The sequence below is a fragment of the Hemiscyllium ocellatum genome, chromosome 7, assembly GCF_020745735.1.
Source record: "Hemiscyllium ocellatum isolate sHemOce1 chromosome 7, sHemOce1.pat.X.cur, whole genome shotgun sequence".
Lineage (NCBI taxonomy): Eukaryota > Metazoa > Chordata > Chondrichthyes > Orectolobiformes > Hemiscylliidae > Hemiscyllium > Hemiscyllium ocellatum.
Genome location: NC_083407.1, coordinates 90,723,032 through 90,736,241, shown reverse-complemented (window position 1 = coordinate 90,736,241; position 13,210 = coordinate 90,723,032). Strand labels below are relative to the sequence as shown.

Genomic DNA, 13,210 nt, shown 5'->3' with positions numbered 1-13,210 from the left:
GATGAGGGCAGAGCAGTGGACATGATCTATATGAACTTCAATAAGGCATTTGACAAGGTTCCCCATGGGAGACTAATTAGCAAGGTTAGATCTCATGGAATACAGGGAGAACTAGCTATTTGGATACAGAACTGGCTCAAAGGTAGAAGACAGATGGTGGTGATGGAGGGTTGTTTTTCAGACTGGAGGCCTGTGGCCAGTGGAGTGCCACAAGGATCAGTGCTCGGTCCACTACTTTTCATCATTTATATAAATGATTTGGATGTGAGCATAAGGGGTAAAGTTAGTAAATTTGCTAATGACACCAAAATTGGAGGTGTAGTAGACAGTGAAGAAGGTTACCTTAGATTACAACGGGATCTTGATCAGATGGGCCAATGGGCTGAGAAGTGACAGATGGAGTTTAATTCAGATAAATGCGAGGTGCTGCATTTTGGGAAAGCAAATCTTAGCAGGACTTATACACTTATTGGTAAGGTCCTAGGGAGTGTTGCTGAACAAAGAGACCTTGGAGTGCAGCTTCATAGCTCCTTGATGTGGAGTCACAGGTAGGTAGGATAGTGAGGGAGGTGTTTGGCATGCTTTCCTTTATTAGTCAGAGTATTGAGTACAGGAGTTGGGAGGTCATGTTGCGGCTATACAGGACATTGGTTTGGCAACTGTTGGAATATTGCATGCAATTCTGGTCTCCTTCCTATCGGAAAGATGTTGTGAAACTTGAAAGGGTTCAGAAACAATTATAAGGATGTTGCCAGGGTTGGAGGATTTGAGCTATAGGGAGAGGTTGAATCAGCTGGGGCTGTTTTCCCTGGAGTGTCGGAGGCTGAGGGGTGACCTCACAGAGATTTATTAAATCATAAGGGGTATGGATAGGATAAATAGACAAAGTGTCATCCCTGGGGTGGGGAAAAAATATAAAAGAGACCTCAGGGGCAACCTTTTCATGCAGAAGGTAGTACGTGTACGGAATGAGCTATCAGAGGAAGTGGTGGAGGATAGTTCAATTGGAACATTTAAAAGGCATCTGAATGGGTATATGGATAGGAAGGGTTTGGAGGGATATGGGCTGGGTTCTGGCAGGTGGGACTAGATTGGGTTGGGATATTTGGTCGGCATGGACGGGTTGGACCGAAGGGTCTGTTTCTGTGCTGTACATCTCTATGACTCTGAGTACATGAATGAGAAAGGTTTGGAGGGATATGGGACAGGAGCAGGCAGATGGGACTAATTTAGTTTGGCATTTTAATCGACTAGTTGGACCGAAGGGTCTATTTCCGTGCTGTATGACTCTACGACACAAGAGGATTCCAGGTACATTTGAAATCCAGCCATCCATGAGAAACATCCAGCCATCCATGAGAAACATGCACCACCATACTTTTCAACTTTCACGATAGTCCAAACTCTTGATGAACAGAAAGTGCCCTTTAGGAATGATTTGGAGATGCCAGTGTTGGACTGGGGTGCACAAAGTTAAAAATCACCCAACACCAGGTTATAGTCCAATAGGTTAATTTGGAAGCAATAGCTTTCACAACCACCTGATGAAGGAGCAGCGCTCCAAAATCTAGTGCTTCCAAATAAACCTGTTAGACTATAACCTGGTATTGTGTGATTTTTAACCTTTAGAAGTGATTTTTGCAGCAAGCAAATGTTACTCTGCTTTTGTATTCACTCGTTCTCAAAGTTTGGAATGCTGCTTTTCAGAGGTCCCCTGCTTCAGTTACTCAATGAATATCTCATTGAAAAATTTACTTGCATTATACTAAAGGATTCCCACTAGTTTATAAAGGCACTGGAATCTCTTTAGTGTGACTGTAGTGTGTTTATTAACGATCCAGGTGGAGAAATGGGTTTCAATGGGAAGCATTGGCCACAAAACCAGGCAGTCATCTGAATGACCTCATGTCCACTTGGTAAATTAGCTTAATGGTTATGTTACTAATCAAAAGATTCAAAAATACGAGCTGAGATATTTAAATTCAATGAACAAATTAACCTGGAAACAAAAATAAACTAATATCTGTAATAATGACCATGTAACTAGCACTGGTTGTAAAAATTCAAATACGTAATGTCTTCATCCATCCTTACCAAAATATAGAAATATGGTAGATATTTAATTGCTCTCTGAAATGGTCCAGCAAGCTACTCAAATCATTTAAAAGGCAATTAGGGATGGATTATAAATATTGACATTGCCAGTGACATCATGGTTGAATAAGCTAAGAATGTGAATAGAAATCCAAGTATAAAAGTATCTGTTATTACGAAAAGAAACCATGAAATAATTACAAGCAAAAGCAGAGTGTGCTAATAAACATGGCATGTCTGCCACCATCTGTAGAAGGAAAACAGAGCTAACGTCTTGAATTCAATGACCCTTCTTTAGAATGATGACAATCACTCTCCACCAAGGAACACGGGAACAGTGCACCAGTTAGCCTTGACTTTGCTCCGATATCCAATGAAATCATAGCTGTCTTATAACCTAATTCCACACTTCTATCCTTGCCCCATTTCTCCCAATACCTTTGCTTATTAAATATCTCCTTTAAAAATGACCTTTGGCCCAGCATCATCTGGAACTTGCAGAAGATAATTTCAAACATCTCGCAGCTTTTTTGGGTATGGAGGTACATTCTAAATTCATTCACGGAAGTCTGAGACTCAGAATTTATAGCAAAAGATTATGGTGTCATGCAACTGAAACTATATCACTTCAGCGGTATGACACTAACCTTTTGCTATAAATTCTACAGCTTATGATCCTGCTCCACCGTCACCTGAAGGAGCAGCGCTCTGAAAGATAGTGCTTCCAAATAAACCTGATGGACTACAGCCTGATGTTGTGTGATTTTTAACTTTGTCCACCCCAGTCCAACACCAGCTCCTCCATATCATTTAAAAGAAGAACAGTGAAACCGGCTTTGAGCAACTCGGAGGAAATCCGATGAAGCAATTGAATGAAGATGTTCCTAACTGGATGAACCAGTCAGATCATTGATGCAACTGGAACTTTTCAGCCTATGTTTAAACAAACTTGACCATACACTCACAGACTCTACTATTATTCTCCACATTTAACATGCTTAAATGGAAACAGTAATTTATATAACATCTAAATCAAAGTCATAGAAATTGTTGGCCTCATTACCTGTTGCTGGGCAAAATTCTGAGGCCCGAGTCTGGCTGAGGAGCAGATATGCTCGAGACATGACTTGAAAAGCGACGACGCCCTCTACTACTGCTAGCCAAATATGCTTCCTGTTCACTAACAACGCTAGGCATGCTTACGGTGTCATCTGCAGGGTAGAAAGGAAAACCCATTTAGATAGCTTTCTTTTCCTAATCAAATAGCAATGCCGTGATCCACACATGAATGAAAACATTAAAAAAATAATAAAGCTGGCATGAAACATGCTGGAACCCCCATTAATAGCAGGTTAAGCAATACTTCTGTGCTGAGGCTATAGAAGTTGTAAAACTAGTTTTTACAATTCTTGCATTTTAAAAGTATGAAAGCTTAAATTGCCTTTGTGTGCACTTGGCTTGTGTCAATCTGGTGACAAAATAAGTTGACAACTGTCATAAGTGGGTTCTTTTGTGCAAAATATTCATTTTTCAATTATGGTCAGTGCAGATCATACAAGTCAAAGAGTTTTTAGTCCTCCAATCAAAAGGGAAGGTCACTCATTCGAGATGGGGGTCAGAGAAAAAAATCTGTCCCCAGAAGCAATTTTAGCTCGGAATCTATAGGAACTTTTCAGTTGTACCCAAACAAGGAGTTCCCACTAGAAGTTTTTTCCATTCTTCAATTCTGTCCCTCCTCCCCACACAGATTACCCAGAACACACCATTTCCTGTTTAACACAAACTTTTGTTAATGCAACTCTGTATTCAGTTACAATAAGTTACACCAACATGACATCCAATGTTGTTACCAACCTTCTTATGGGGCTGCAGAATGCTGTTATTTCAATATTTGCACTGTGCACGCTCTCAAGACAAAATGTAATGAAAGCTGAAATGCAAATTTGGTACTTGTAGCACTGCTTTACTGAACAATAAATAAATACCATTGCCACGTGCACAAACACCATGTATTACCTACTATAACCTTGACAAAAGAAAGAAAAACACATGTAATTCACAGAAAAACTTCTAGCAGAAATTACTGACAAATGATCAACCGTAGGTACTTCATATTCTCTCTCTAACTCAAAGTTGCTAAAAATAAGTCTCACCGTGGCCCCAAAGTCACATACTCTTTTAGCCATTGGGTAAAACCCGCAAAAAAAGCTATATCTTTAGTTATCTACTTGGTAGGATGAGATTAAAATAGGGAATGAGTAGAGAGAAAACTGGAAAAGCAAAATACTGCTCACTGCACCGTCCCATATAACTACATCAATATGGTCCAGCGGAAAGCTTACCTGCCACGAAGTTCGATGTCTTTTTGCCACATAGTCGAATGAATCAGTGGGTAGATTTGGAAAGCAGTATTGACATTATGGCCAATATCTATTGCTGAAACCAATAGTACTAGAAAATCTTAATTATCTGGTTATCTTGTTATAGAACCTATGTGTATATTGGCTGGTGTGTTTCCCACATTACAGCAGTGATTACAGTTCCAATGTAATTTGTTCACTGTAATATATGTTGGTATGTCCTGATGTCATGAACCAGACAATAGCACACACATGACCTCAAGTCTTTCTTTTTAGACAGTATCAGCTATGACCGAGATCTATGTATTAAGTCAAGTTGTACTCTATGGTCCATGACTGGATGAATAGAAAAGAACGTGCCTCTAAATGTATTGGTGCTAAACAAATGGAAAACTGATTATACTCTTTAGTAAACAGTGCCCCCCAATTTACCATGAGTCAGAAGTATTCAAACATTAAAATAAGAGTCTAATGCTTGTTGTATGAGTGTTTTGTAAAAGTGGACAGGTCCAGAATCGAGTTGCTCTGTGATACACTTGTAACTCACAACGATAATAAACAGAATGAACTAGTGTAAATTAAAGAATGCACCTGTACATATTGGATTAGATTTTGGCTGTCCTTTTACACTGCTGAATAAGTGCTGGAGCTTCACCTAATTTATCACTTCTGAAATTGACCTCTGACCTCTCAAAACATTTCATTGATGAACTTATCTTCACCGAATAGCATCATGAGCAGACATCCCTGCCTTGTTCATTCACTTTCCAGCTACTGGGGGAGAAAGTCACCTTGCGTAGTTGTGAAACAAATGTCACATTCCACCTGTCACTTGTTATGGCCACCATACATTCAATTCTAATATTGTCAAGGTTATAGGCTAGCTCAGTTGGTTGGACAGCAGAGTGACAGCAACACTGGGGGCTCAATTCCCACACTGGTTGAGGTTATTATTATGAAGGCCCCACCTCGTCAACCTCTCGTGTCATCTGAGGGATGGTGACCCTCAGGCTAAACCACCATTAGTTATCTCTAATGAGAGAACAGCCCTATGGCCCCATAGGACCAATGTGATTTTACCTTCTAGTCAATACAGAGCACAATGGGAACAGTTGACTCATTGAAACTACCCATTTTATGTGTCTGCTCAAGATTTACACCAAGGACTATATATATTAAGGGCAAACACAGTGAGATGATTTCCTGACTTGGTAACTCCCCCCTCAGTCTAAATCCACCACCCCTCCCTTTAGTGACACAGAGTTTTCAGTCATCACTGTGAGGGAGGAACATTAGGAGAAATGGTATGAGGCTGTAGGCTCAAGTCAGGCCAAACTACTCTGAGAGCAAGTCACATTGGGAGAAAAGCTGCTTGGCTCTCTGGGATGTTTTCCCAGTTGCAATATTACTAGATATTCTTCCTCTCCTCTCACACCCTTACTCATTCATGCCCTTGCCATGCCAGTTGATATTTCCACACAGCTACTCATACTGTCCTGTACCACTGAATGTGAACTCATCCAGTGTCTACCATGGGTAGACCTCAGTAGCCAAGGGGAGATGAAATAAACTAACAATTAAAGAAAGGTTCCACACTATACACCTGATGGGGACAAAGCTTCCATTCACAAAGCCCAATCAAACCATTTAAATCTCAGGTGATAAATTTCTCAAAATATTAACTTCCATTTCAGCCCAATTATGAATTCAGAACCTCCTGCTGAGATAATTGTAGGTATTGAAACTTAGACAAGCTGTTCGATGACATGAGGATACAAGACTTGGTGGGGCGGTAAGCAGTGAGCAGGATACAGGTAGATTACAGGTAGATATAGACAGACTAGTCAGATGGAGTGATAAACGACAAATGGATTTCAATTCAGATAAATATGAGGAGACATATTTGGGCAGGATGGACAAGGCATGGGAGTACATTAAAAACAGTAAAACCCTGGGAACCACTGAGGATCAGAGGGACCTTGGTGTACATGTACACCAGTCCAAGAGAAAGGACTGCAGATGCCGGAGATCAGAGTCAAAGAATGTGGTGCTGGACAAGCATAGCAGGTTTTTTTTTTAGATTAGATTACTTACAGTGTGGAAACAGGCCCTTCGGCCCAACAAGTCCACACCGACCCGCAACCCACCCATACCCCTACATATACCCCTTACCTAACACTACGGGCAATTTAGCATGGCCAATTCACCTGACCCGCACATCTTTGGACTGTGGGAGGAAACCGGAGCACCCGGAGGAAACCCACGCAGACACGGGGAGAACGTGCAAACTCCACACAGTCAGTCGCCTGAGGCGGGAATCGAACCCAGGTCCCTGGCGCTGTGAGGCAGCAGTGCTAACCACTGTGCCACCGTGCCGCCCCGTCAGGCAGCATCCAAAGAGCAGGAGAATTGACATTCTGGGCATAAGCCCTTCACCAGGAAAATCAACATTTCAGGCATAAGCCCTTCATCAGGACTGTGCATCACTCCCTCGAAGTAGCAGAACAGTTAGATAAAGTGTTTAAGGAAACATATGGGATTATTGCCTTTACTAGCTAAAGCAGAGAATTTAAGATCAGGGAGGCAATGCAAGAACTGTGTAAAACATTCATTAGTGCGCAGGTAGAGTATTGTGTGCAGTTCTGGAATCCACATTATAGAAGGCATGTGAGAGCACTGGAGAGGGTGCAGAGGAGTTTTACAAGGGTATTGCCTGGGCTGGAGAGTTTTAGGTATGAAGAGAGATTGGACAGACTGGGATTGTTTTCCATGGAGCAGAGGACATTGAGTCAGGACATGATTAAGATGTATAAAATTATTAGTGCAATAGACAGGCAGAAACATTTTTACCTTGACAAAGGGATCAATAATCAGGGACATGGATTTAAGTTAAGGGACTGGAGGTTTCGAGGGACTGTGAGGAAAACCTTTTTCCAGAAGGTGGTGAGAATCTGGAACTCACCACCTGTAAGTGTGGTAGATGCAGAAATCCTAATAACATAAAAGAAGTATTTAGATGTGCACTTGCAATGCCCAGACATGCAAGGCTATGGGTCAAGTGCTGGAAAACAGGATTAGAATAGTTAGGGTTGTTTTTACCTGTGACAAACTCAAGGGGTCTAAGGGTCTTTTTCTGTGCTGTAGACTTTTATGACTTTACGACACAATATTAGCCTTTTGTGAAATTAACAGATGCCTGTCAAAGTAAGCAATCCAGCAGAGGATTTTTTTTAAACAATCACTGACAACATCAGCCAGTACTTTTCTACAACCTAAAAAAAGAGACAAAAAGAACTTGCGATCATGATTTTAGCAGACTTTATCTCCCTTTCAAGAGTCTTTATGTCCCCATAAATTTGTGACTTCCACACTGCATTTTAGCACCCAACACTGAGTACAACATAGTCTTGTTAAGATCAGGAATTCCCCCTGTGTTATTCATGCACCATTTCATTTCTTCTACTGGCAAAAATAGGGTGTCAAAAATAGGGGCAGGACTTCCACAAACTGAGACACTTACCATTTTTAAAAGCCAGCAGATTCTTCTCAACTCTCTAAAAAATCCAGTCCTAATTCTCACAACAAGCAATGAGCAACATTTTAAGTCAATTACCACGACATATCAGACATCACACCTCAGACTAACCTGCACATTACGTCTTGAGACTTTATATGGACACATAGAACATAGAATGTTACAGCACAGTATAGGGCCTTTGGCCCTCGATATTGCATCAGCCCTGTGAAATTAATCTGATGCCCATCTAACCTACACCATTATTATTCATATGTATGTCCAGTGCCCATTTAAATGCCCTTAATGTTGGAAACTATTACTGTTGCAGGCAGGCCGTTCCATGCCCCTACCATACTGAGCAAAGAAACTACCCCTGATATCTGTCTGAAATCTATAACCCCTCAATTTAAAACTAATTCCCCTCGTGTTAGCCTTCACCATCTGAGGAAGAAAGCTCTCACTGTCCACCCTATCTAACCCTCTGATTATCTTATATGTCTCGATTAAGTCACCTATCAATCTTCTCTCCAACGAAAACAGTTTCAGTCCCTCGTCCTTTCCTTGTAAGATCTTCCTTCCATACCAGGCAACATCCTAGTAAATCTCCTCTGAACTCTTTCCAAAGCTCCCACATCCTTCCTATAATGCGGCGATCAGAACTATAATCAATACTCCAGGTGCGGCCTTATCAGTGTCTTGTACAGCTGAAGCATGACCTCGTGGCTCCAAAACTCAATCTCCCTACCAATGAATGCCAACACACCGTCTTAACAACCCTATCAACCTGGGTGGCAATTTTCAGGGATTTATGCACTGGACACTGAAATCTCTCTGTTTATCTGCACTATCTGCACTATCTACACTAGCCCAGTACTCTGCATTCCTGTTATTTCTTCCGAAGTGAACTACCTCACACTTTCCCTTATTAAACTCCATTTGTCACTTCTCAGCCCAGCTTTGCATCTTATTTATGTCCCTCTGTAACCCACAACATCCTTCAGCACTATCCACAACTCTGCCTACCTAGGTGTCATTTGCAAATTTACTAACACACCCTTCGATGCTCACCTCCAGATCATTTATGAAAATGACAAACAGTAGTGGCCCCAAAAGAGATCCTTGCATCACACCACTGGTAACTCAGCTCCAGGATGAACATTTCTCATCAACCACTGTCTTCTTTCAGCTAGCCAATTTCTGACCCAAACCGCTAAATCACCTTCAATCCCGAAACTCCTTATTTTGTGCAATAGTCTATTGTGTAGAATCTTATCAAATATCTTACTGAAGTCCATATACGCTTTCAACCAACTGTTTTGTCACCTTCTCGAAGAACTCAGTATGGATTGTGAGGGACGACCTATCCTTCACAAAACGGTGTTGACTATCCCTTATCAAATTATTCCTTTCCAGATGATTATAAATCCTATCTCTTATAACCTTTTCCAACACCTTACCCGCAACGGAAGGAAGGCTCACTGGCCTATAATTACCAGGGTTGTCCTGACTCCCCTTCTGAAACAGGGGAACAACATTTGCTACCCTCTAGTCTTCTGGCACTACTCGTGTCAACAATGATGACAAACATCGAAGCCAAAGGCTCTGCAATCTCCTCTCTGGCTTCCCAGAGAATCCGAGGATAAATCCCATCCAGCCCCGGGGTCTTTTGTATTTTCAGATCTTCCAAAATTGCTAAACGTCCTCTTTGTCAGCCTCAATCCCATCTAATCTTGCACCTGTATCCATATTCTCACTAACATTGCCCTTTTCCAGTGTGAATACTGATGAAAAGTATTAATTAAGCGCTTCCCCTATGTCCACAGATTCCATACACAACTTTCCACTACTATCTTTGATTGGCCTTAATCTTAGTCTAGTCATTCTTTTATTTCTGATAAACCTATAGAAGGCCTTAGGGTTTTTCTTGATCCTATCGGCCAACAACTTCTCATGTCCCCTACTGGCTCTTCTTTATTTCCACTGGTTTAGATTTCTGATTTATATGCAAACAGGTTTTTTTTTGAACAGTGCACATTGCTGACTGAATTTTTTGTCTAGAATTTTCAAGTAAAGAAAAGCTTGCTCCAAATCAAATTTGTAGCTTTCAGTGTTAGTCATCATGCTCCTTATGTGCAAGGTTGGACGGAAATTTTAATCAGGTTTGGTTGAAATTCTGAAACTTGTTGAAAAGAATTACACAGGCAAAGAATTTATTGATTGGAAATATTGCAGAATACAGAGGTGCATTCAACCTTCTAACAGGCACCATTTGAAGACAATTTAACTTAGACCTCATGTTGCATTAAATACAGAAACAGCATCTCATGCTATTTTTCATGGCCGAAAGGAATCGCGATTGTTGAAATGAAAGAAGTGCAAATGATAATCAGACTGTCATGTTCAATCTAATAAAAGCAAATATCATGCAAATTGAATTGAAGCAGTTAATGACAAATGCTCACTTTCACCATCCTCCTCATCAGTCCTGCTTAGTGTGTCCTGAGAGGCCTGATGAGAAGGTTGGCTGTCCTGCTCCCACACAGTGCCTGTCCCCGTGTTTGAACGAGACATGGTGGCCAGACTCAAGCGGTAAGCTGATGTGGAGGTTCCCACAGTGCTGATGGAAGGTTTGCCTTGGTATGCTGCAAAGATATAATGAACAAGTTATGTGAGACAAATATGGCAATGCAAGATTCTGATTAGAGTCTTAGTACTTTCATCAACTGCAAGGCAGTAACAGGAGTATTGTAAAAAAAAATGATCAGAAAATATTAGTAAAATTCATGGGAGAACTCTCGACCATTTCTATCCTCACTATATAGATGAGCGAGTTGACAATGGGAAATGTCTACAGTTTGCATCAAGGGATGATGAGGGACTTCTAGCTAGAAAGAAATCCCAGTAGCACAAAAAATGATTTTAGCTTAAACATTAGCTTTTGTTGATACTTGTTTCATGTGGGCAGGTTTATTCGGTCCCGTGAAAAGAAATAAATACATGCTGTGACAGCTCATCTTGCTTACTTCCTAATCAGAAAGCATTCTAATAGCAATAGTGCAGAAATCAATGGCTTGAACTGTGCTACACAATGGAGAGAGGAGACAATTCATAGCGTGACAAAATTTAATGACACGCTGAGGGAAAAGGATGTGTACTTAAATGCAAAACTCGATGTATAGGTGATACTCATCGGTGCCTTCACGTTAATGCTTGAAAGTTTAGAACATTCTTCTTGTCTAACCAGAAATATATTCATTGAAATTATTTATCATTTAACAACTGTCATTTCAAAATTTAAATTATGCTATTGTTATTTTATATTTGTGTACAGAACATCAAACATTCATACATTGATTTTTCTATTATTTGTGAACTTTGAAGGGTACTAATCTTTTTTAGACTTTCATTGGAAAATTCATTTACAGTAACACAGATCAATGCAAACTAGATATATGGGGTCAATTCTGCAGTCTTGTTACAGTGCTGAGAACACTATTCTCTGTCTATCATGTGCTTTACATGTCCAAATGTTTAAAATCAGGCCAAATAAATTATTGTGAAACCCTGTGCATGTTTGTGTGTTCTATTCCTATGCTATTGACCAATGTTGGAAATTGGATTTTTTGAATAATTGAAAGGTTGATGGGAAAAGTTAATGGGATGTAGGCACTTAAAGGCAAGTGATTGCATGGGATTGGGTGGCTGGGTGGGTCAAGGGGTAACAGAGCAAAAAGACATGCCAGCCAAGCTTAATGCTGTGCATGATATCTGCATGATCTAGAAACAAATGCAATAGACAATGGCTTATCTTATGGAATTAGCAAAGCATGATTCCCCACAGAACCAGTGTCACATACATGCCCCTATATTCCATGCCACAAATGTTATCCGCCAACCAGTTCCACATTGAGTGCTCAGCTATGTTAAGCCTTCACTCAATCTTACAGATCTTTCATTGCATTCAGACATTCTCACACTTCAGCTCAGTATATACTCTCAAATTGAAACTTACAACTGAAAAGACTTTACAGCACACCCATCTTCCAACAACTTAGCACATTAAGCTTTGTAACATAGACATGATAATTCAGGATAGGACTTTAGACTGTTAATACTGAATTTAGCAGTGGCTTTTGGTCTTGGAGAACTATTGTAGTAGAGTGATATTAGGCAATGCTCTTACATCATGTCTGAGAGCAGGTCACAGTGACAGGCTATGGTGACTGACACATCAATCAATTGCTTGATACAGACATAAGCAGCACATTAATTAATATCATGGTGGTGGGTGGACACGGGCTTTACGGTTGAGAACCAACCACTGATCTAGCTGTCCAAGTGTTATAAGCTGGTTACAGATGGCAGAGCTCAGCAACTGGCTCTTTGCTGGTTCTCTGCAAGCTGAGGCAGTCGTTAACAGTCACTGGCAGGTAAGTTTGCTAAGGTCCACGGATACACTGGTGTCTGCTGACTGTTCTGCCATGCTTTCTACCTTTCAACCATGTTGGTGAAGCACTCTTCAATGCAGTTTTATCTTATGCAACAAATAATCATCAAACTGACGAGCCTTTGATGAAGCTAAGGTAAGTAAATTTCAAGACTCCAAGTTTAGCAGTTCATTACATTACAATACATTAGAAAACAAATACTAGGCCAATTCATCCAATTCCAAGACCGTCCGGTGCCCATGTTGCAACTACTCTGCTAGCATGTTACCGCAGAATTGGCCCCAGTGAACACATGTGGAAAAATGTATCCTTCGAAAAGGCATTCTCTGATTAATTCAACCCAAGGAGATCAACACGGTAACATCACCACAGTATTGCTAAATATCCTCAGTCTTAGACAGCCCAACCAGAGATTGATTTAAGTGGCAAATTTAGGATGCGTGTCCACTGTGATCGCACTGTGAGAACATATTTTCTTGGTGTGGTAATCTACAGTGAAAGAAACTTACTTGCTTAGACTACCATTACCTGATCCACTGTGCACGGCCTCCTTCAGGATTTTTAATTCACTGTGAAACTCAGCAACTAGTGAGCTCTTGCAGAGCGGTCTCGGAATGAACCGGCGCTCGAGCTGGTCCACAATGTGATGTCTTGCAGTCATTTCTTCATGATTTTCTGCTGGTTGACTTAACAGCTGGAAGGATTCCAGAGAGGAAGAAAAATAGAAACATCTTTGATGCGGAATCTCTAGGAGTCTTTCCTACTTAAGTGTTACATTTCTAACCCTTCTG

The 13,210-nt window shown here is 40.7% G+C and overlaps 1 protein-coding gene across 1 annotated transcript in view; it reads right to left on the bottom strand.

Annotated features, from left to right (window-relative positions):
- LOC132817546 (protein unc-80 homolog) overlaps positions 1-13,210 on the bottom strand; it is a 270,588-nt gene that overhangs the window by 15,523 nt on the left and 241,855 nt on the right. The window contains exons 57-59 of the mRNA XM_060828048.1: positions 12,948-13,113; positions 10,434-10,613; positions 3,158-3,305 (exon numbers count right to left, since the gene is read on the bottom strand). Coding sequence (XP_060684031.1) covers positions 3,158-3,305; positions 10,434-10,613; positions 12,948-13,113 — 494 coding nt within the window. The remainder of the gene's footprint in view (positions 1-3,157; positions 3,306-10,433; positions 10,614-12,947; positions 13,114-13,210) is intronic.